Below are 25,479 nucleotides of genomic sequence, written 5' to 3' on the forward strand. Positions count from 1 at the left end.
AACGGAAGCATCTGAATGAAGGAGGGGGACATTTGGCCCACGAGAAGGGGAGACTGTTCAGGGCATGATAACTAAAGGTGTAAAGTTGAGCTAAATAAGACAGCAGAAAGAAGCAGGTGTAGAGATATCAGGAGTGAACTTGTGCAGAGCTTTGAAGATGGGGACCATGAGCTTGAGCTAGGTAAGGATGTGAGCTGGGATTTAGGTCTGAGCAGCAGGAAATAAGGAGCATCCTCTGTTTCTAATGGCTAATTCTTCCTCTCCTACTCCTAAGAGAGAGAACAACCTCGGCTCTGTACTGTACAACACTTTGTATAAGCCAAGTGTGCAAACTGCTATTTGAGCAGGGAACAAGCACTGCATGTGACCTCTATTTAGGGGGTGGCACAGCAAATTCAGGGGTTTCAATCGCAGCACCTCTCCTCATTAAATTATTCTGTGTTCTGCAAGGAGAACAAGACTCCAGAACTGCTGCATATTAACAACTGCTCAGAACAGTCATGCTTCCACAGAGCCAGATTTATAAATGCTATGCTGCGATCCTCATGCTGCCCCTATTAGAACACCACAGGCAGTTACAATTTCACTGGAAGCTGCAATACAGTGGATGGGGCTGAGGGTTCATCCACTCTCAATACCAAGTATCTGCAGCTAATCAGAAATACGGTGTCATCCACCAAGCTGTGCAGTCGACTGGAAAAAATAAAGGTGGCCCTTTTAAAAGTGACAGGGTCGATGGTGCAGGGCCAAGAGCAGCCTGCAGAAGGGTTTTACCTGCTGCTCAAAGAGAAGGGTGTTCAACGCCTGTCTGCATGGCAGAATCATCATCGGGAACCCAACAGCTACAGACATCATGAATCCCACACGAATCATCTCCGTCACCAGGTTGGAGGGGAAGTTCATGAGCACATTCCCAGCGATGGCTTCAGTGTAGCTCACGTAACCAAAGAATCCCACCTGTGAAATGGGGAAAGGGAGGGAGTGCTGGTGGCACACGTCTTTTCTGAACATCAGGAGTACGAGTTGGGGGCTCCCACGGGACCCATCCTTATGGCACTGGGGCAGCTTGTACGATACCTTGCTGACTGAACCAGGGAGGGCAGAGGGGAGCGACTGCAGGAGTGGCGTGTACTTGAAATTTTTCAGAAGAGAAGCAAAGCCCCACACTACTCAGACAAGTGGGACAGAGCAAAGCATGTCAATTAAAACAGGGCAATGCCCAGCTAAGAAGGGACCCTGGGGCAACTTCCTACAATGCAAATCTTCCAGTCAGCCCAGCCATGATATCTTCTCTAAGGTGGCTGGAGGAGCTTTCACCTAAGAGCTACTGACAATATGAGCAGGGCATGCATGGATTTAACTGGGGGGCCCCCTGGAATGAGTGATAAAGGGAGCTGAGCAGCTGCCTTCCCAGCGCCTTATATTGGGCTGAGTTTGCTAGTGGGATTAAGCATTGCAGCTGAGATGGCTGCCGAGTCCCATGAACCTGAGCCCCTCAGTGAAGGAGGCTGTAATACAATCCCATGCAGCCGCCTAGCTCACATGGGAGGCTATTCTTGGGAATTATTAACTGGATTTTATTAACTGGAGTTTTATGAGGCATAGCTTCCTTTATAACCTTCCAATTGCAACAGGCTGATGGGCAGCTCTCTCTAAAGACGGCAGCTCATTGGACAGCATCTCTACTTCCAGTTGCACAATTGGAAGATGGAGACCCAGCCACGACACATGGAAAAGAAGAGACTGAAGCCCCCACTTCAGCTCTGCTCAGTGGGACCTATTGTTCCAAAACCCTGGCTCTCTAAACACCCCTGTGCATCCGCAGTGCGGCCCCTTCCATTTTATTTCGCTTTCAGCAAAAGAATTCTTCATCCTCTAGAGCAACTAATGCCTGGCCCATCTCAGGGCAACGATGTTCATGACAGCTTCAAAGCTTATCCCAAAAGTCACTTTTTTAGGAGGCAGGGGGAAAAGGGAGGAGAAAGGAAGGGTAGAGGCTTCTCACCGTAACATAGAAGGTGGTGACCACATTCAGAGAGGAGGCAAATATGGAGCTCATTATTTTAACGGACGGTTCATCCAGGCTATCATAGGTCGGCAAGACCTGGCTGCAGAAAAGCAGGTTAACATATTAAGCAATTTCAAGGAAACTTTCCAGAGAGATGCAAAATCAAATGCATTCCCTAAGTTCTCTTGCTACAGCCCAGCAGAGAAAAATCTCTGACACCTTCCCCCCACAGAGCGTATACACAGGGCTAGTCCACAATTTATATTGCTAATGCCAAGAGATTTCAGAACACTCACAATTGTAAGTGTTGCAAAAATATTCACTCTTCCCATCCCCCACCACCACGTGGAGTTAAATGTGTGATGTAAACATCTTGGTTCAAAAGTGTTGCAAAATGAATGACCGTTTGTTCCACTGAAACACCAGTGGCACAGGTCCAGGCAGCACATGGGAGATTATTGTTCTTGGAGCGCTCCGTGCTGATAATTAAAGCAACGCAGTGTTTACAGAATAAAAGCGGGAAGAGGGTTAGAGCATCACACTGTCTGAAAGAAAAGTTAAACAAACAGAACTAAATACAGTGCCTGTCATATTTCAGCACTGCTGCTAGAGCCCAGTTCCGAGAACGCTGGAAGCGCCTATTACACAAGACTGCGGGGTATTTCTGTACTTGGAAAGCACGTGGAATCCACTTATTCTGCATCATCAGGTACATATTTTAGCAACTCAGAAGAGAGCAACTGCTGAGAGAGCTGGAGGAGGTGGGGTCAGTTAGACGGGCAGGGAGTACCCCCAACTCCAGTGGGCATTGAAAGAAAGAGTGTGAAACGGAAGCCAAGCTGGGAAAATCTTAAACCTTTTGTGCACCAAAATGTTCTGCGCAAAGGAAACTGGGCTGTCCCTTTAAACTGCAAATTGAGAAGCATGCAGGAGACCATATGTACAGCACTTTGACAATCATGTATTTATAGGGACCCAAGAGGTAAATTTTCTCACAGGGTCATGTAGGATTTAAACTTCTTCACTGATCTTGAAATAAAAACCCTTAATATAGCAACAGCCAGACATCATGGACTCTCCTCTGAAATAGCAGCAGGCCTAGCGGGGGGGGGGCGGGGTGGAGTGGAGCAGAGGCTGTGCGATGACACCCCTCTTTAGTCCAGGCTCACATTTTGTGGGCACAATAGCAATGTAGGAGAATAGCATTTGGGGGGTGGAGGGGCGGAAAGGCATGGGGAAAGAAGTGCCACGTAAATTCTAGCTGCAACCAATCCCCCTGTGGTCGAACAGCAGTGCCCATCTAGTCATCTTGGGTTTCTAGTCACAGCTGCAAAGTCCCTCAAATCCAGACCACATGCCACCGTGCCTCCCTGCCAGTCAAAATCCCATCTGGGTGGAGCAAGATTCTGACATGCACACAGCAAGAAGCATGTCCTGGCGTGTATGGGTTTTATTTTTAAACTGGAATGGTTGTGCGGAAGGCCAATGAAAGATCAGAAGCCTTCTCCTGACAAATGCTTCATATGCCATTAGTTTAGGCACCTTCACATCACTTTTGATCAAGTAAATGTAATGTCTCGGCTTGGAGTTGAGAAAGATATTCAGACCACATGCCCTTTACAGTTCTTGTATTCCTGAGATGAGAACAAAGAGAGAGGGCACAAGCAAGAGAGCCGGAGCAAGAGAACCCTGGCTTCGTTTTAGTTCAGTTCTCCAGTTAAAGAGTATTTTTGTCCCCACTGTAAAGCCCATCTCGGGTACTATTTCTGGGTGTAGAATGCAGATGTTACACATGCAGCAGTATTTCTAAGTTAGCCAGGGAAACGCGTTAGCAAAGAGATACCACACAAGAGGGAGAGAATGAATGTAGGATCAGTTTTTGCCTAGACTCAGGGCCTTATCCTGAAAAGCTGCCACTGACCTCACAGCACCTCACTGCATTGGACCCTGAGCGTCACTCCAAACCCATAGCAGCCAATGGATCACATTCTGATTTTGGTGTACTGGTGAGGTCAGTGGTGTTACACCAACGTCACTGGCATCAGAACCTAGGATAATGGGTTTGCACGGGTGCAGGTCATATTAATCCTCAACCCTCCTGTGAGATACAATAAGCCCATTTTACAGATGGGGAAACTGAGGCACACAGGTTACGAGACTTGCCCAAGGTCACATAAGAAGACTGTAGCAGAGCCAATATCAGAACTCAGGGATTCCTGGTTCCCAGTCCCCCTGGTGAATCTGCTTGGCCACACTGCATAATGGTGGAAAGTAGGACACCTCTCTGAGCTCAGCAATGCTAATACACGTTTCAAAGGACAGGGGAACTGAATCTACAAGTACAATCATTGAGAATAATGGTGCATTCTGCTTGTTATGTTGCGATTATGTGTCTGGAGGGAAGGAATCTGTTTTTTACATTAGAATTATGTATTTTTCTAAAGGTGATTGGAAGGTCAGCAAAATTAAACACCCCTAGTCAGAGAATAACATGACATCACGTGGGCTGGAGAGAGCATGTTTTTCTGATGCTTGGGGGGAAAAAATATAGGTTTTCACTGTAGGTTTGGCTTGCCATTTAAGTGGTATAACAGAATCTATATTTAGATAGATTATATGCACACACTAGTCCAGACCATGTAATTTTGCTGGGTTTCCAACTCCCTACAAATGTGCACTGGTTACTGAGAGGCTACCACAAGAAAAGGACAATTTTCTATTTAAAAAAAACCCTACAGTGGTAAGTAGGTAAAGCTGTAAAAGAACACAACTTCTGTCGCCAATTATAATGGAGACATTAAACAGCAAGACTGGAGCGTGTTCTGCTAGAAACAAAGCTGCCAAGAGAGACGATAAGTGGGAAATGATGATTTGGATCTCACATGTGGGTGTAAACACAGCAGTATGAACAAATTTTATTTGTCACATTAATTTATTATTGGCATGCTGCACGTTCGCTGGAACTACAGGGGGGAAGGGCCAGCTCTGCCAGTCTTCCTAACGCTGAAGGTCTTTTTGTGTCCACATTTGGATTTACACATCTATTTTGAGTTGGCTGATGCTTCAACCAGGCATGAATCACTCGCTCTTGTCATTTTGGTGGAGAGCTGCTGGAATTATGGAAATAATCCGTCTTCAGTACCATGCCTCTGTGTGCCCAAAAACCCAACCCTCATTAAAAGAAATGGGCAACTGGAAGCAACAATCTGAAGTCAACAATTATGCAATTTTCTTTTAAATATTTTCAGCTACATTTGGTGAGGGTCAATAAGGCTGCCCATGTAGATTTTTCAGGGGGCAGGGGAGCTCTGATGGGGCTTAGGATGGAAACAACCAGGTCTCTCTTCCTAATAATAAACCATGATTTTCAAGCAATGGGTCAAATTCATAGTTGGTGTAACTCCAAGGAAGGCAGTGTAAGGCACACCAGGGATTAATCTGACCCAATGCATTTTATGAACAAGTAACTGCTCAAGCACGGTAACTCCTGAGTGTAACATAACTCTCTCCCACATCGAGGTAACAAGAGAGCTACAACTGAAGGAGATGCTGCACTTCAGTGGGCTGTAAAACATTGTGATTAAACTACAAGAGGGAACCAGACGGCAGCTATCCCATTCAGATCCTTGGGACCCTTTGCCCTCACAAAACTCACTCCACACCACAACTGCTAGAATGGCAGATACTTACGACTGACAGGCAAAAGACATGCCGAAGATAGGAATGCAGCGAAAAATGCCCTCCCAGCGCGTGTAACTGACCCGCTTCAGCCACTGCCCACCAAAGAGGCCATGTTTGAAAGACGAGAGCACAATCTGTCGCCAAAGGAAAAAAGAGGTTAAGAGCCAAACAGCAGAGATGCCGACCCAGACCTGAGGGGAATGAGCACGCTACCAGGAACATTGCCAAAGCAGCAATGGAGGGCAGGAATAAGGCAGCTCTATCAGAAGGATGAAAAGGCTTTGAGTAACTTCCCCTGCAGCTCACAGCTGGATATCTATTCCTCAGAATTCCCAGTCTCAGCCCCTCACCCTCAACACAGGTTAGTCAACCTCCCAGCTACTCTGATCTGTATGGGTCATCCCTGGCTGCCAAGCAGATAAAGGTATTTTAAAAGGCATATCCCATTCCCTGGTTGATGCCATCCTGCTAGCGGGCACCATGACCGCCACCGCCCCCCCCCACCCCACCCCCGCAAGTTAGAACAGTTCGTGAGGAAGGCGCTCAGATAATCAGATTGCTCCTCAGCAGTCATTTGCTTGGGGCCACAGAAACTGGAAGTAGCAGACACAGGAGAATTTTACTTATGGATGAGAGGCAACAGTGCACTCGGATAAGATAAGACACCTGCAAACTGCCCAACCAAGCCCCCTTGACAATGCAAGCGCTCTGAAGACCAGGGTCAATGTCAAGGATGTAAGCAGAGGCACCAGAGATGGGTTAGGAGAACTATTCTCTCATGGACATGGGAACTGATGGGCATTAAGTTGCACAGGAAACAGAAGGTAAATATAGCCGAATGCCCATTTATAATCTAGTCTGAACAGGTTTGACACTCCTAGAGATTCTGTCAGTGTTGCCAACTTTAATGACATTTGGTGTTTTTCTTAATGTCCCAGCTCCTGACATCACGACTGTAATGATCACAGCTTTCGTTTTGAGCCATCATGCTTACAGAGAATAGTTTGAGGCAACCGAAGTGCATCCTAAGAGCTCAGAAACCAGGTGGCCAGATAAAAAGAACTCAGGATCTATTTCTTAAAGTCTGAGGCTATTCTGGGGACCTGACATGATTTTCAACACTTGGAGCTAGCAGTACCACTGTCCATTAAGAGAATGAAAGTCTCCACTGCCAGTTAATGGTGTCATTTGATGAGTTTCCCAGATTATAAGGCTTGAAGGAACACTGTGATCATCTTGTCTGACCTCCTGTATAAGACACACCACAGAACCTCCCACAAACAGTTCCTGGAGCAGATCTTTCAGGAAAACATCCCATCTTGACCTAAAAATTACAAGTGATGGAGAATCCACCACAGACCTTGGTAAGCTGTTCCAGTCATTAGTTACCCTCAATGTTAAAAACACTTTGCCTTATTTCCGGTCTGAATTTGTCTAGCTCAATTTCCGGCCACTGGACCTTGCTACACCTTTGCCTGCTAGACTGAAAAAGAGTCAGTTTTTTGTTCCCCATCTAGGTGCTTATGGCCTGGGATCAAGTCACCCCTTAACCTTCTCTTTGTTAAGCTAAATAGATGGAGCTTCTTGAGTTTATCATTATAAAGCATATTTTTCCAATGCTCTAATCATTCTCGTAGCTCTTCTCTGAACCTTCTTCCATATATCAACATCCTCCTTCAGGCTGAGTACAACTTAGTAAGCTACGGAAACTCATCAGTGCCTCCTACTTAACCAAATTGGCTGGTACCAGTTTCCTCCAGATGAAGCTTTTTCATGAGGCCTAAAAACAAATATTTTTCCTGCACCACCTCTGTGTTCATGAGATCTTCACTGCATAAGCAATTTAAAGTGTTACCATTTAGGAAGAAAAATGCTTATTGGCTCAATGACATTTACCAAAGATACAAAAACTGCAAGCAGTGTAAAAACTTGTGTCCTTAAAAATAATAATTTTTCTCCCTAAAGATCAAGGTTTTATGAGTTTTAAAGAAAAAAGCTATTACATTACAGAATTCATTTTGCAGCCGTGTATGTCTTCCCCCATCTCCTGTACCTAAATGTAATCAGAAATTCAGAATGCTATAAGCTGCACAGTACTCGTAAGTACACAGTGAAGTGCAGGCCACAATCTGGTTAAGCTGCCACAATGTATTGACTTCACAGTGATTGACAGATATGCTAGCCAATTCCTATATAATATGGCTGTATATTCTTATTTCCATGTGGATAGGCATGTGGTCATCAGAGCAACAATTATCCCATGTGGAGTCAGCAATATTTAACAGAAAAGAGTACTGTATTTCAAACTTGGATCCCGAACCTGGATGCTCTTCCTGGTGGGCAACTCCTGTGACCACGAAGACCCCCACTGGGCTGCCGTGCAGGGTCCCTCCCACATGGAAGAGCTGGCAGGATCAGGATCTCTTTCAGATGAATTAACCACCATCTCTCTCCCCATGAAACAGTCTTCCAGCCATTGATACTCACCACAAACATAAACACAGTGTAAAAAATCAGCGCCATAGCACTGAATGACTGTATGGAAGCCATCATGTTCCTCTGGAGACTCAACGGAAGGACGATGCATAGGGAGACAGCAAACAGCAGGATAATCCGGAAGCTGCCGGTTACCTAAAAAAGGACCAGCATAAGGAACAGAAGTACAGAGCACGCAGAGATCTCCCAGTTTTTTGGGCCTGTATCAACAAAAATAGCTTATTATCCCCAAGAAGGAGACACGAAGCAAACAGAAGAGACTAGGAATCTGAGGTTACATGCTCCTGACCTTAAGAAAAGGTTTGGCGATAGAAAGCATGCTATTTCCTCAGCAAGGTCTGTGATTAACCTAGACAGTCACTGGGTGCCACTGTTGCTCAATATAGCACATGACAGACCCACTCTAAAGCAGATTTGTTGGGGGTTTAAACAATAATCCAAACACAGACTATTTGAATATTTTGTATGCACTTCCAGCAACTAAATGAAAATTAACCTTGCGTCAAAAAAAAAAAGGGGGTGGGTTGGGGAGGGAAGCATAGAAATGGAAGTCTTGAAAATTCTGATCCAGAAAAATCAATCAGAAACTCATATTGGTATTTATTATAGCAGAACACTCTGAAATGCCTGGTAATATTTAATAACTAATTTGGCTGCAGCCACAATGCATCTTTTTAACTTCACAGTTCCTTAATCAGAGCTTAACAACATCAGGCTGGAGCAGATAACAGCCATGCCAAGATCCTTCGACATGTCCATTTCACTTCCCCAGCCTGCCCCATCCCAGCTCCAAAAGCTGCAGATTATTCCTTTGGAGAACTGTGTGCCTGGGAACAGAGTGTCTCTCCCATCAGAGACAGGGAGAGGCACTCTCAGAAACAGTCTCACCAAGGGGGCGGGGGAGGAGTCACTGGGTGTATTTTAATTTGAAGAGATCAGTGGGTGGCTGAGGTATCCCAACCCTTCCTCTTCACACCCCAAAGAACTATAGTTTGGGAGCAGGAGGAGCATTCTGAACTAGAATGGTAAATGGGGATGAGGATTTGGGCAGAAGAATTATGTCCCACTGCCTTTTAGTTTCTGGCTGAGCAAAGGAAGAACATACCAACTCCTGCAGAAAATTTACTTGGGATTTGCTGCAGGTCATGTATTTCATGACAGAGACATATTTTAAAAGAATTATTTTGTTGCACGTGGTGTTTCCTATGTCAGGAGTTGTATCCATCCCACTAGTCTCTAAGGTGCCACAAGTACTCCTTTTCTTTTTGTGAATACAGACTAACACGGCTGCTACTCTGAAAACTGTCTGACATGCATCAGAACTCCTAGGTGTTGACATGGCAAGGTGCTCTCATGTTCTAGTGCATGACACTTGCCGTTAAGCTTTAAAATGGGAGAATAGTAAGTTTCCTGGATGTACCTTGATGATGATATTAAGATGAGTTGCTCTCTGTGGCATCATAACACGCATTGCATGATGTACTTATCCAACAATCACAGCATTGTCTCTTTAAACTGTTGGACAAGTATAAGTGATCGTAAATTTACCTGTAGTCCAAGCAACCGGGCGAAGAAGTTTGATCCCAAGTCACCAATCACAACGTAGAAAGCAATGCAGGTTCCCAACATCAGCCCAATCATGCTGGAAAGAAACACACACAAATGAAAAGCTTGAAATCTAAATTCCACTCTGGAGCAGAGAACTCCCTTGGAATGGAGCATTTACCACATATCTGCAAGTAATAACGGTTGTATTCCTAGAGTATTAGCATTTTGCAACCCTCACCATGGCTACATCTACACTGGACTCCTCTTTGGAAAATGTATCACTACCAAAAGTGAAGCTGCACTGGTGGCAGCATTAGTGTAGACCAGACACTGCTGTTTTAACTACTGTATTGTCTGTCCCCAGCTCAGAGGGATCTGGGGGGCACAGTGCTTAAAATGCCAGTGGCTACTGACTCTTCACCTGCACCACCGCTCCCATTGCTGTTACAACCGATAGCAAATTCAGGCCTACCAAGTGGAGTGAAAGTCAGTTGGAACAGTTTAGGATTCTACTATAAGCAGTTTCAGTACAAGGGCTTGTCTACAGTTGGACACGCAGGAAAGCTAAGCCGAATTAGTTAAAGATGTAAATTTAAAGTGGAGTAGTTAAGTGAATTAAGCTAAACCAAACTAAGGTCTGGTTTACACTTAAAATTTAGATTGATATAGCTATGGTACACCCCTGAGCACAGTAACTAACTAACTCCTGGTGTAGATGCAGCAAGGTCCACGGAAGAATGTTTCTAACTACTATCGCTCAGGGACCTTAGGTGGTGTTCCTACAGCAATGGAAAAACCCCTTCTGTCACTGCGGCTGCGTCTACACTACAGGGTTATGCCAGCATAACTACAAAGCCAAAGCTACATGCTACAGTCCTCATAGTATAGGCATAGTCTAAAGTCACTTTACTTCTGAATGAGAAGTAAATCCACATAGGGGTTTCACATGTTTTAACTAATGCTCTTTAACTTGACACCTTTAGTTAATTCAGCTTGGCTTTCCCAAAGGTCTCCATGTAGACAAACCCTACGTTTCGCAAGCCTGTTGCACATCTCTGTGCCCTGCTCAGTGCTGAGAAAATGGCTGGCACTCACTAATAATAAAGAACAACAACGCAGATTCACCTCTTTCTAGAGACACATGCTACAGCCCTGATCCTGCCACCATATAATCGGTAGTAGTGTTAGTGCAGTCCCTTGTGCTGAGGGGCCCTAGTCGTGGGTCAGGACTCTGTTGTGCTAGGCACTGTACAAACACAAAACAAAAAGCTAGTCCCTGCCCCAAGGAGATTACCGTATCCAGGCACGCAGAGCCCATCCCTCAGTGGAACCCCAATGGGACTACATACAGAGGCACAGGTCCACCCACATGAATGCCATCCCAGGATCAGGGCGTGTATTTTTCTTATTCCTCTCCCTCCTTTTACAAGCCTGAAAATAAATTCTTTCCCCATCACTTTTGTCCTTTTCCACTTGACAAACAATGGGATTTCTAGTGCAGTGGAAGCCAACAAAGCTCAATCCAGTTTACTTCCTCCTGTGTCCGAAGTCTTTGTAGAGTCGCCAAGGACCCGCAGAGTTCTGCTGACAGCATGTGAGTTAGTTTAACTGTTGTTGGGAGCCAAGGATGGGAGCTCAGTTTGGGCATGTCCCTTGAAGAGGACAACTATGCATTTCTTAAACATTGATCACAGTATTAAGGGTACAGGGAGGTATTCGGAGCCCAAGACTAGCCCACTCCACAATCAGCAGTAATGGACTGTACTTGAAATCTATACTGCAGTACAGGGGTTTGCAGACATTTGCACAGGGCTGACCAGATTTTAATGAGGACACTGTCTCAGTAACCACTTCCCGCTCCCATTCACGGTTGCATGGACCACTTCATCTCCCATTTCTGATCATATAATACCCCTGTGGTAACTACGGCAACTTCTTGCATGGAAAGTAACATTAGAAAAGTACTGTGTGTGTTTTTAGCTGTCTTACAAGGAATAAGGAGGAGGGCCAGAACCATGGCATCAGCCAGACCTCCACAGGTCACCGTGCAAGACCCTCTGCTCTACAGAATGGGCTGCATTGCCACCCCTCGCCTGGAAACAGTGACGTAAGGCCAACCAGACTGTTCCATCTCTACTATGTGTCCTTTGAAGCTTTGCAAATAGCATTTTTAAGAACAGAAATGTTATAGTTACAAGAGTCAGAGACCTTGGCCTATGCTGTCATTAAATGAAATCAGGATTCCAGCCCTCTGTCCCCAACAGATACTGTTTCTATTAATTTGCATCTCAAAGAGCTTTACTAAGGCAGCACTCCTACAATGAAAAAAAGAAAAGGAGTACTTGTGGCACCTTAGAGACTAACAAATTTGAATTTATTTAAATTTGTTAGTCTCTAAGGTGCCACAAAAGTACTCCTTTTCTTTTTGCGGATACAGACTAACACGGCTGCTACTCTGACTCCTACAATGCTTTCTAATGCATCAAGGAGAATTAAGGCAGATCAGTGTTACTCCTAGTCTACCAAGGGGGAAACTGAGGCACAAGGCAGGCTAATGGGCAGATTGTAAGAGGTACTAAATGCACCCAACTTCTGTGATTTCAGTGTTATGCTCATCACCTCTGTAAATCACACCCTGAGTGATTTGACCAAGGGTTCATAATAAAGTGTAGCAGAACAGGGAACGAAACCCAGGTCTCCTGAATCCCAGTCCCTCACTAACTACTAGACAACATTGCCTCTCCCTTCAGAAGCAAAGGAATGCACCGACCCAACTGTCTGAATGAATGTCTTACAAAGCAGACAATGGACGTGACAGTAGTTTAGCTCACGATCTGCCCAAATTCTAGGTGTCAAGGGTGGCTTTCAGAAGAAGGAAGGCAGGGGGATAAGAAATAAAGACATGGTGAGGCAGTTGCCCTGTAGGGGGATGGAATAAAGCCTTTTATTAACAGAAATTAAATAATTAAAATTATTTAGATTTGAAATAAATAGCTCTTTACCTGGTCTCCACCAGCATTTTCCCCGCTTTTCCATAGGCATGAAATGCTAGCAAAGGAGAAAAAACACCACCGTGAGCCAAGGGAGGGTGCAGTCTGTGACACATACATCAGTTAGAAATTAACAATAATCGCCATGAAGGGCAATTTCACAGGAATCTGCTAGTTGTGCATTTGGGGGCTGGTTTCTGCTACCCACCCTCCCATCTTCTTTTTTTGGACATGCCATCCGAATATCAAAACCCACATAAGACAAGAACAAAGATGAGGGAAAGCTACAAAGCAGGTTCTTTTTTTACTCTGTTGAGAAAAAAACCAGCACTAAGTAGCAGTTACACATGGCAACCATTAGAAGAAGAAAGTCAGCGTGGAAGAGAAAATATGCATGTGTAAGATGTTGTGTGACAAAAAGTTACTGCAGTGCAAAATTTCAGGCAAGTTCCCATTTTTACTTTTTTCCTTCCCATTATAACTGAACCGCCTGATGTTGCTGGATGGGAGATCTGAAATGGTGCCCAGAATGTTCAATTCCATTCCCAGAATACCCAGCATTCACAACCCACACCACAGGGATTTTGCCAAGAGACTTTTTTCCCATACTTTGGCTGTAGCTTGTAGCGGAAAATGATCAGTATCCTTTCACTGACTGTGTTTTCTGAAAAGAAAGAGCCAGGAAAGCTCTGCTTATACTTTCGGAGACAACATCTTACTGGGGGATAGGGGCAATTAAGACCTCCAGTTCGAACACAGATCATTGTTTTTGCATTAGTCCTGGGTAACTAACTCCAGGAGAATCAAGCAAAGAACTGCCTGTTTTTCCCCACTGAGCTTCTCTAGCGGTGGCTGTACAGTCTACATGCCTGAAGGTAGCCAAGAAATAGTTTGTTCATCTCTGGAGTGCTTTCTATGACCTTCAATGTTATCGCACATCCCATATTTCCTTGGAACCTCCCTAGTCTGAAAATGAAGGAAATCAACTTGCCACCTCTATAATGGGAAGGAAAGTGTGTGGGAAGACACCACTAGAATAACAAGTTGAAGCTCTCATCCTGCTGAGTAACTCAGAAGGCAGCCAATGGCATGGTAAAGAGTAGGATGAAATCTAGTCTTTGTTAGATTTCTGGGGCTCCTGGGCACCACCTGTCCGTGCAGAGAGGTTACAATATTAAAAAGGGACGAGCAAGCAGTACCTCTGGACTTTGTCTTCTCCCTGCATGAAGCGTCCTGGCAAAAAGGGGAAGCAGTGTTGAGTGGGACAGTTAATTTGTGTGTACCTGAGGACTGGGTATGCAGGAAGACGAGCAACCAGGAAAAGAAAAATCACCTTCCTGGAGATGATTTGTGAAATGACCTGATCTCCACAAAGGATAGCTGCTGTTGCATCACTCCAATAACCCTCTTTTTTACATCACGGAGAAGTGCAGGCACCTCCGGGCAATGACGACGGGCACTGGTGACAGTCTAGGCGTGGGATTTTATAAAATGATCAGTGTCCTTGGCTCCTCTGAAATAATGTTTTAATGAGAATGAGTCTTCAGACATGTTATGCCAGATGTCCCCACCTGGGGCTGCTGGGAAAATTGGATCTTTTATCTTCTCAAAGAGGAAAGAGGAGATGGACTGTGCAAAATTACTCAGCCAAACCACTCCAGAAATCTCACCAGCTGAGCACAGCTGGATTTGGTCAGTATTTGGAGAGGCTCTTCCACAATAAACCCCAAGGTTGCTGCACAGTGGCCTTGGTGATTCAGCACATGGCACTCGTCTCAATGCCATGTGCTGCGTCCTGCTGCTAGCGGACAAGGTGTGGGTCCGGACTGCCAGTAGTCTTTAAAGATCCCACAGTACTTTTGACAGCAGCAGGAGCTGCTTTATCTCTTGTCCTGGTCAAACTCTAGCTGTGGTAATTCCATCCCACTTCCTGAATTCCCACTGCAGACTCCCTCGGATACAATATTCACATCTTAAGATCCTCATGTGTTGTACAACGCTGCTGTGCACTGACAGCTGCTAAATGAGAGAGAAGGGGGACATATCTGTAAAAGCCAGAATACATATCTTCTCTCCGTTGGGAACTGCTGCATAAATTAAGGTGTTTATCCTAGACTGCCACAACCCTGGCTCTTTTGTTACTGCATCTAGTGATCTGAATGTTCTTCCGGAAGGGACTAGCTGGCTGAAGTTAATTTGCAAAACTTTCCTGCATCTTTCAGAGCTGCCAAAGCCTCCCACAGAATCAGCCGCAGGGGCTGCCAGGATCTCTCGCAGATGTACAACGTACAAGCAAACGGTGACAAAGACTGTCTGTGTATAGCCGCTCAACCTTGATGCATTAGGATGCATTGTAGGAGTGCTGCTTTCATTCGCGCTGAGGACGTCTTTCCTCTCAGCACTGTCCCTCCTCTGGCTGCTTGTGGTGGCACCTCTCCCAGGGCAAAGATGGGGAGGAAGGGAAGGCGCTTCTCTCAGTGCCAGCATTTGTGTGACAGGAGGTGCCAGGAAGTTTGGAAGCATAACTGGCCCTCTGTGTCTTTGAGTTCCTTGGCTTTGGAAAGTGCAGAGGATCTCGTCTTCCTGGGAGACCCTCCAAGGTGAAGGGGGACTCTATGTATTTCAACAAGAGAGAAGCAGCACACAAAGGCTTACTGTAATGAGGAAGGGGGTGGAAGAGGCGCTAGGAACAGCTGGTACTGGGGACGCTGGGCCGTGTGAAAGGCCTTCCACCTGAAGCCTCAGCTATAACTGAGCTATCTTTTCAGTACCAGAGGAACCACCTTTGAGACCACAAGAGTTTTCTCATCTTTTCTGCTTTTGGTCGATACATTTTGGCAGAAGCTGCACTTTGCAGCTAAATGATGGGTTTCAGTCATTTAATGAACTGAGGGGACCCATCTGTCAACAGCACGGACACTGAGCAGACTGCATATTGCTTTCAAATCTATTGTAGACAGCGAGAGCAGCCAATTCTCTCCACTGACTCCCAAGAGAAGTTACACTGAAGGCAACTAGGCAATTGGGGACACAAAGGATGGGCTTAAGGTCACAGGAAGGCAGAGGAAGGGACTTGCAGCTATGAGAATCTTCCATCTCCGTCACTTGCAGGAAGAAATCCCACCACTGCAAAGGTGAAGACTGAAAAAGCACAGGGAAGGATTTCTAACCCCTGGTGCAGCAGCTCAAATAGGCCCCATGAGGGGCTATTCCGCCTGGATCTCCATGGTTTCCCAGGAAGAGAATGCTTTCAATCAGCAACTCTTAATTGTATGTGTTAATCAAGAGGATTCAAACTCCTGAGGCCAGAGGCAAACATCTCCTCCCCCCGATATCCTTGGGAATCAGAGAAGAGGTCATAAATAGATGCCAAGACTGGTGCCAATGCCAAGTAGACAAACTATAAGGAAGAGGGATGGTGAACTCTGCCAAAAACCCACACATGAAACTTGTTCATGTTTTTATTTTCTTGGCCACTTGGAACTTTGTGCACGGTTTCCTCTCATCTCCCCCTTGCTCTGCCATAAGCACTCAGACAGTTGAGATCCAGGAAGCCTATGCTCTATGCCAGGCACTCAACTGGCAGAACCCAATGTCCTCGGCAGCACACTGGGTGGGGAAGCTAGTGGGTTTCATACAGAGACCTATAATTTACAGCAGACACCCACTATGCCAGCTCCTGAGACCTTCTGTTTTGATCGTTCAGCACCGCAGCGCCTCCTCCTGCACTGCCGAGTCAAAACAACTCTGTGCCTATTAACTTCACAATCAAAGGCAGAATTAAACCCTCAGATTACTCTGGTGACAAGAAGCAGGAGGAAGGGATAAACAAGGAAGGCAAAACACAGTAAAAACTATGCCAAAAACAATGTTAATAATTCAGCACTATTAGTATAAAAGTTGTAAATGTAAAGATCAGAGTAAAACTGCGGTTAAAAAAAAAAAGTGACGCCCCCAGGCTGAAAATTCTCACCAAGTCCTGCATAAGTCCTGCGCTTGCTAAGATTGGCCGATTTCACCAGGAACATACAGGACTGATGAGTCATCCAGGAACAGAAAATCAGCAGCACGGCTCCCAGGACAATGCCACACTGCACGGGAAGAAAAAAAATAAAAGCACAAGATGGAAAGCAAGCCATTTTTCCTGGTGCAACCGTTACTTCACACATTCTTAGTGCTCTCCCACATCACCTACAGGCTCCCTTGCACATTTCCAGCCCCATTTTAGCCTATTAAGGGAGATCCCCTGCCTTCAGCTACAGCCAGCAGAAATGTGACATATTAGTTCAATTTCACTCACTTCCCCAGTTTGAGGCAGAATCACAGAGCAGCCACCTGTTTCCTAAATGGCTCAGCTGCAACACTTTTGCCTGGAAAAGTGAAACCTGAGCAATTTATGAAACAGAACTTTCAAGCCGTAACACTGTTTGCGTTCTGCCATCCAGTCAGTTTCAGGGCACATTCCAGCAGTGTTCTCTACAGTTCATAACAGAATCATGTAAAGCAGGTAGTTATTCTGTAGATCCAGGAGTTAAAAATCTGTCATAGCACCTATCCACAAGCACCAGGGGCTTTTCAATACATTTACAGCACAAATTATGAGCTAGCTATCTACCCTCCCAGCATCGTTTGGCTCGCCTGTTTGCAGACGACAGTGTTAATCATTGAACATTTAGGAAAACAATAAGTGACTTTAAACAGGCATGAGTGGTGTCAAATCTCACTGCGGCTACAACTATTCTATTTTTTTCAAAGTAGGTGCATCACTGGAGCTCCTAGCAGCCTGTGAACAGGAATAGCAAGGGCTCATCTCTTTGCATATAGAGCCTATGGCTTGGTGTGCAATGCCTTAAACCCAGCCAGCTTGACAAGCTGCACAGCACTGGTAAGGCTGTAGACGTCCCGATTTTTTTATTTTCACTTGGGGAGAAGCTACTGTGTGAAGACCTTGTTCCAAAGGCGAATGTGCGTCGGGCAAATGACAACATCAACCCCAGTCAGTTGCTGGAGCATCCCCTCACTCTGCAAGTGAGCTGTATAATGGTCACAACTTCCTGTCACTCGTGGTTTAAACTAGTAAAGAGAAGGTTGAACATGCATGCACACACCTACACTGAGTAAACAGGTTTCAGAGTAGCAGCCGTGTTAGTCTGTATTCGCAAAAAGAAAAGGAGTACTTGTGGCACCTTAGAGACTAACAAATTTATTAGAGCATAAGCTTTCGTGAGCTACAGCTCACTTCATCGGATGCATTTGGTGGAAAAAGCAGAGGAGAGATTTATATACACACACACACACACACACACACACACACAGAGAACATGAAACAATGGGTTTATCATACACACTGTAAGGAGAGTGATCACTTAAGATAAGCCATCACCAGCAGTGGGGGGGGGGGGGAAGGAGGAAAACCTTTCATGGTGACATACTCTTCTGGCTCTGTCAATCTGTTATACTATTGTTATACTATTTCACATTTGGTGACAATGTATACCTTCAAATCAGCGGCACTGCAATGGGTACCCGCATGGCCCCACAGTATGCCAACATTTTTATGGCTGACTTAGAACAACGCTTCCTCAGCTCTCGTCCCCTAATGCCCCTACTCTATTTGCGCTTCATTGATGACATCTTCATCATCTGGACCCATGGAAAAGAAGCTCTTGAGGAATTCCACCATGATTTCAACAATTTCCATCCCACCATCAACCTCAGCCTGGACCAGTCCACACAAGAGATCCACTTCCTGGACACTACGGTGCTAATAAGCGATGGTCACATAAACACCACCCTATATCGGAAACCTACTGACCGCTATTCCTACCTACATGCCTCTAGCTTTCATCCAGATCATACCACTCGATCCATTGTCTACAGCCAAGCTCTACGATATAACCGCATTTGCTCCAACCCCTCAGACAGAGACAAACACCTACAAGATCTCTATCATGCATTCCTACAACTACAATACCCACCTGCTGAAGTGAAGAAACAGATTGACAGAGCCAGAAGAGTACCCAGAAGTCACCTACTACAGGACAGGCCCAACAAAGAAAACAACAGAACGCCACTAGCCATCACCTTCAGCCCCCAACTAAAACCTCTCCAACGCATCATCAAGGATCTACAACCTATCCTGAAGGACGACCCATCTCTCTCACAGATCTTGGGAGACAGACCAGTCCTTGCTTACAGACAGCCCCCCAATCTGAAGCAAATACTCACCAGCAACCACACACCACACAACAGAACCACTAACCCAGGAACCTATCCTTGCAACAAAGCCCGTTGCCAACTCTGTCCACATATCTATTCAGGGGATACCATCATAGGGCCTAATCACATCAGCCACACTATCAGAGGCTCGTTCACCTGCGCATCTACCAATGTGATATATGCCATCATGTGCCAGCAATGCCCCTCTGCCATGTACATTGGCCAAACTGGACAGTCTCTACGTAAAAGAATGAATGGACACAAATCAGACGTCAAGAATTATAACATTCAAAAACCAGTTGGAGAACACTTCAATCTCTCTGGTCACTCGATCACAGACCTAAGAGTGGCTATACTTCAACAAAAAAGCTTCAAAAACAGACTCCAACGAGAGACTGCTGAATTGGAATTAATTTGCAAACTGGATACAATTAACTTAGGCTTGAATAGAGACTGGGAATGGATGAGTCATTACACAAAGTAAAACTATTTCCCCATGGTATTTCTCCCTCCCACCCCACCCCCCACTGTTCCTCTGATATTCTTGTTAACTGCTGGAATTAGCCTACCTTGCTTGTCACCATGAAAGGTTTTCCTCCTTCCCCCCCCCCTCTGCTGGTGATGGCTTATCTTAAGTGATCACTCTCCTTACAGTTTTCAGAGTAGCAGCCGTGTTAGTCTGTATTCGCAAAAAGAAAAGGAGTACTTGTGGCACCTTAGAGACTAACAAATTTATTAGAGCATAAGCTTTCGTGAGCTACAGCTCACTTCATCGGATGCATCCGATGAAGTGAGCTGTAGCTCACGAAAGCTTATGCTCTAATAAATTTGTTAGTCTCTAAGGTGCCACAAGTACTCCTTTTCTTTCTCCTTACAGTGTGTATGATAAACCCATTGTTTCATGTTCTGTGTGTGTGTGTGTGTGTGTATAAATCTCTCCTCTGCTTTTTCCACCAAATGCATCCGATGAAGTGAGCTGTAGCTCACGAAAGCTTATGCTCTAATAAATTTGTTAGTCTCTAAGGTGCCACAAGTACTCCTTTTCTTTTTACTGAGTAAACAGTGACCCGCTGTAACTCTCAGCATACCTCTCCCCTCCCTCCAGTTGTGTTACTTGTCATACCACATGTAAAATCTGATGAAGATCTTTGGGGTGCGTCTCTCATCAACAGCAGATGGTCCAGTAAAAGCTATTACCTCCCTTACCTTCTCTCTCTCAATAGCCTGGGACTGACGTGGCTGCAACAACACTGCATAAGATTTTTGGGGCAGGGACCACGCCTTTCTGCCTGTACTGAAAGGTGCCCAGCATGCTTGTGGGTATTCTTAAAGTTAGTGATAATGTACATCAATTTTTCTACATCTCAAAGGCAAGATACAACAGAATCTATTCCCAGAAAGGAAAAAGCTGAAAAAGTAAACTGTATGAAGTTTCTCTGTCTCCTCCCACTACCAGTGTTGTGCTTTTCTCACACTACCTGCAAACTAGAACAGTCGCCAAAGGTACATCAGATGTCATCTTCTCTAGTAAGTCACTGCTGACAGCCCACTCCTTTGACAAAACCTGCCAGCAACAATGGCCTCCTGCCAACCTTTATTAACAGTGCTGTACCCCTTCGCACCCAGCTAGTAATACTTTGCTCTTCAAGGCCTTATCTACACTGGCAATATTGGGAAACCTCCTGCCATTGCACCACCTCTGGTGTTACCAACAGTGAGCACCCTAGTAGAGACTGGCTGGTGAAATCCTAACCACAAGTTATCCATACCTGCTATTAGGTAACATAGTGGTAAACACACAGCAGCAGTGCTCCTGCTGTAGCTACATAGAGCTGCACCTAGTGCTAGTGCAACGACAGGCAATTTCCCCAAATGTATTCGCACTAACACACTCATACGGTGCCTTTCACCCAAAGACCTCAGTGCTTTTTACACCCTTCGGTGACTCAGTCTTCACAACCCCCATTAAGTATTATCTCAATCTTAAAAGCAAGGAAACCGAGGCACAGAAAGACAAAGTGGCACATCAAATCCATGGCAGAGCTGAGACCTGAATGCAGCAGTTCAGGTTCCCTGCTGTAACCACTAGATCTGTTTCTACTCTGCCGGGCAGAGAAATGTTTGTTTCCACGTTGCACGTTCCACCCACATGCCACGTGTAGGCTTCTGGTGCCACCTCCAGCGCGCCCCCGAGCCTGCACTCACCTGTTTGAAGCAGAAGGGCATGGTAAGCACGCTCACCCCCACGATGCTATTCACAATGTTCATGATCAGGCCCCAGTTGGACCCTGCAGCTGCAGAGGACGCCATGGCGAGCGGGGCTGGGAGCCCCAGCAGGACGATGAACCTGGACCACCCGGGGTGGGAGGGGAACGGAGGCGTGAGGATGGGCTCCCCGAGAGAGGGTGGGACTGCTCCGGGGTGGAGAGGCCTGAGATGGGGGAGAGTCACGGCAAGCGATGGGGGGGCAGATCCCGGGATGGGGGGGCAGATCCCGGGGGGGGCAGGGCAAGCGATGGGGGGGCAGATCCCGGGATGGGGGGGCAGAGCAAGCGATGGGGGGGCAGATCCCGGGATGGGGGGGCAGGGCAAGCGATGGGGGGGGCAGATCCCGGGATGGGGGGGCAGGGCAAGCGATGGGGGGGCAGATCCCGGGATGGGGGGGCAGGGCAAGCGATGGGGGGGCAGATCCCGGGATGGGGGGGCAGAGCAAGCGATGGGGGGGGCAGATCCCGGGATGGGGGGGCAGATCCCGGGATGGGGGGGCAGGGCAAGCGATGGGGGGGCAGATCCCGGGATGGGGGGGCAGAGCAAGCGATGGGGGGGCAGATCCCGGGATGGGGGGGCAGGGCAAGCGATGGGGGGGCAGATCCCGGGATGGGGGGGCAGGGCAAGCGATGGGGGGGCAGATCCCGGGATGGGGGGGCAGAGCAAGCGATGGGGGGGGGCAGATCCCGGGATGGGGGGCAGGGCTCTACCCCCCGGCGGGGGCCCTGGGTTCAGGCGGGGGCCGGAGTCTCGCGGGGCCCGCCTCCCCCCGCGGTTCGCCCCATGCTCCCCGGGCTGGCAGATCGGCTCCCTCCGCGCGGGCCGCTCTCTCCACTGCAGCGCCGAGCCCGGCCCAGCCGCCCGCCACTTCCGGGTTCTGCTCCGCTGGCGTTTCCGGGAAGCGCGGGGCCGCACCAGCGAGACGGGAGGAGAGAGCGGGCCCTGCGGAGGCCTGGTGTGCGCCGCTCTTGCCGGCTTGGAGGACCCGCCCGGAGCTCACTGGGCCCGTGCTGGGCGGGGCCTCTGGCGGAGCGGTATCGCCATGACAACGCTGTTTGCTGTGTCGTGTCACCATATCGCCCTGTGATGGCGTCACGTGGCCGCGACAACACGGTGTGACGTGTGCCATGATGTCACTATGACGTGTGACATCATACCACTGCATGCAACCCTACCCTTGCAGCCCAACCAGGCCATTCCATCATTCCCCTTGCCAGCTGCCCGGGCGCAATGCCCCGGGTCAGGCTGTTACTCCACAGTCTTGCAGCTCATGTCCTTGCATCATGGCCTTGGTGTGATGTCATCTTGCTGCATCAAAACGTGCAACCTTTGCCTTGTCGCTCCAGTGAATCAAGACCGATCCGAATTTTGTCCCACTGAGACCTAACCTGACCACATCTCCCCAGAAGCCGCCGCCACCACCTCAGGTTGTGATATAATGTCATCTGCTTGTCACCAAATCATCAGCATCTCAGGCCACACAGCTGCCACGTGCTGATGTCCTGTGAGCGCCGAACGTCGTTTCAGGATCCATTACTGGACACAGCGTCACCCATTAAAACCAGGGCGAATCTAGAAAATGCAGGCCACTGGATAACTCTGCCTTTTGTAATGCTTTCCTCCCCTGGGTCAGTTCCTCTGAACATTAAATGCAGAATAACTTCCTGGGTTCGCCAGTAGGCGGAATGATTGCAGCATGGGATAGGATGTGTTCTCAAGGACATTATGGTATCCCAAGGCAATACTGGGGCGGATTAACTGAGCCTGCTGCTAAGAGAGCTAAAGAATGCACCCGTCCATGTGCTCAGTTCCCATTATAAAATGACCGCGGCTTCACACCTCAGTAAGCAGTGATACCACGTGCATGTGTCCAAGCCCCCACTTCTGGCTGCCTCCTTTGTTTCTTTTACGTGGTTGGGCTGTCATGACTGCAACACTCATGTGTGTACCTGGCCTCTACTAGATGCAATCAGAACTGCTCAGCTGTGTTTCACAGGCCTTGTACTGCCACACAAATTCTCCTTGAGAGTAAGTGCTAGGAGCAGCAAGACCTGAGTTTTGCCCCCACTGCCTCTGCAAAGTTTGACTGGACATGGAATGCAGCATAGTGGCAACCAGGATCTCCTAGATAGCCATGGATGGTATATGCCTGAAGCAGCCTCCTAGCTGATATCTGCTACCAGCCACACTCCTTCAACAAACTCCTGCAAACCCTCCTGTTGCACACAGCATTCCAGCTACAATGACCACAGAATCCCTGGATGTTTATCTGTACTGTACCTGGCCATACTGTTGTATATGATATGACAATCCATCATGCCTTAGCTCTTTGGGGTAAAGAATCTGTTCTTTGTTTGGTCCAGTCTACCTCTAATAAAGTACTGCATACATTTATGGTGCTACATAAATCATAAGGACAGTGTAGCACTGGGGACTAGAGCTCAGTAATTTTAGCTACAAAGCTACAGGCCTCTCCTGCTTGATTGAGGGCAATTGTTTAAGCTAACAACCTCTCTCTCTCTATATATATGTTACAGATGCATATGAATGGGAGTTTTGCACAGTGCAATGAAGCGAGTTGCAATGGTGTGGCTCGAAGTGGTCCTAATCCTTTCTTGTTTTACTCAGTTATACCTCACATGAAAGTACATCAGGGACTAAACTTCTCTTTCATGACTGGTCTCAAAGATATATTTATGGAAAGTTTTGTAAAAAATCTTTCCAACACTTTACTTGGGAGATGTTGGGAGAAGTGTTCTACAGGTGCTAAGAAAAAATTTGGAAAATTAGGACATGGCTCCTGGAAAGTTTGAGCCTTGGTTTGTATGTTGTTCTCAGTGAGAAATATGTCTGGGAAGGTTCAGTTTTAGGAAATTTGGAGCCAATTTTTAATATTTGTTTTAAAATATATTTTTTACCAAAGCAAATATTTACAAAACATTGATTTAAACTGTTAGTTGTTGGGAGATAGACATTCTCTTGCAGGGTTTGCAAGCCAAACAAGGGAGGCTGGCTAAAAATATAACTTAAACCAAATTGAAACTGACCAGACTCCATTGCCCAAGTTACAAACAACAAACAAGCTGCATTAAAAGTGTACATTCCAGGTTTTACAGTTATATCGGCCAACATTTTTAAAAAGTGACTAGTGATTTTGAGGGCCTTGGTTTGTAGTGCCCAATGGAGATACCTTAAAGGGGCTTGATTTTCAGAGCGTGGATGCTTGACCACAAAGTATGCATGTAACTCCTGTGCATTTCGCAGGAAGTGTGTGCATTCACTGAGAGAAACTAGTTCCCGATGCAGGGAACCTGTAAAGAGAGTGCCTTTAGGATAAACACATAAATAGCAATCCAGTCAGTGCCCCAAGACTGGGACTGAGAGCTGGTGTGAGTGAGAGCTTTCAGTGCAGCTGGGTCTAGGGTTACAAAGGGACAGATTATCAGAGAAAAAACACACATACACCAACTATGCCTAGCCAGCTTGTCAGTGTGGGAGAGCCCTTCCAGGACTGTTTGCATAATGATAACGATCTTATATTTTTACAGGGACCTTTCATCCCAAAGGATCCCAAAGCCAGATACAGCACACAGGCATCACTTTGTAATGAAGCCATAGACACAGACAGCAGAATTGCAAGCTACACTGTGCATATGCCTTGTCAGGAGTAAATTTATAACCTTAGGTTCCCAAAACACAAGCATATACTATTTGAGCTAATGGAGAATCTCCATTCGCCCTCACCAGAAGTAGGGCTTTTATCTTCTCTGTAGCATGCAGACAGTAATCTACAACACACACAATAACCTTACATTACAACTTTACTCACCATTTAAATGCAGCACCTCTGAAGTGGAACATATTAGCTATTTAACAGCTAATCACTATTATATTAACTACATCCTAGTTTAAAAGAGGAAATGAAGAACAACATATCCAGTTGAAACTATAAGTGGGAATTTAGTGAAGCAGAATGTAATTACACAGGTTGGCATTTGGCTAAGAGAATCAGGAGAACTCCTCTACTCCTGGGAAAGGGGTCTGCCCGATCTAGGATGACTACACACTTTTACATGACTCTGCAGGTCAGTCAAAAGACCTCAGCTGCAGAAGTACAGTACCTCTGAACACACTGGTTCAATAGTACACCACCTGCTGAATCATGAATGCCACCTAAAGCCCCACCTGGAGTTTTCCTTGCAGGTCTCCTATCAAAATACTGGCTAACTTCAAGTCACCCCTCCTTAGCTGGTGAGTTTGGATGAGATT

The 25,479-nt window shown here is 46.5% G+C and overlaps 1 protein-coding gene across 5 annotated transcripts in view; it reads right to left on the reverse strand.

The window, feature by feature from the left end:
• Positions 1-21,448, reverse strand: part of SLC38A10 (solute carrier family 38 member 10) — a 49,490-nt gene extending 28,042 nt beyond the window's left edge. For 2 of the 5 annotated variants that reach the window (XM_043497560.1, XM_038372249.2), the window contains exons 1-8: positions 21,148-21,447; positions 16,697-16,814; positions 12,736-12,781; positions 9,734-9,827; positions 8,177-8,320; positions 5,699-5,823; positions 2,006-2,108; positions 775-957 (exon numbers count right to left, since the gene is read on the reverse strand). In XM_043497560.1, the coding sequence (XP_043353495.1) occupies positions 775-957; positions 2,006-2,108; positions 5,699-5,823; positions 8,177-8,320; positions 9,734-9,827; positions 12,736-12,781; positions 16,697-16,814; positions 21,148-21,252 (918 nt within the window). In that variant the 5' untranslated portion in view covers positions 21,253-21,447. Of the gene's footprint in view, positions 1-774; positions 958-2,005; positions 2,109-5,698; positions 5,824-8,176; positions 8,321-9,733; positions 9,834-12,735; positions 12,782-16,696; positions 16,815-21,147 lie in introns of those variants that run through there. The other 3 variants (XM_038372250.2, XM_038372251.2, XM_038372253.2) reach the window with 3 other exon arrangements.
• Between the last annotated feature and the right edge of the window lie 4,031 nt (positions 21,449-25,479).

This window comes from Dermochelys coriacea, chromosome 14 (genome assembly GCF_009764565.3).
Source record: "Dermochelys coriacea isolate rDerCor1 chromosome 14, rDerCor1.pri.v4, whole genome shotgun sequence".
NCBI classification, from domain to species: domain Eukaryota; kingdom Metazoa; phylum Chordata; order Testudines; family Dermochelyidae; genus Dermochelys; species Dermochelys coriacea.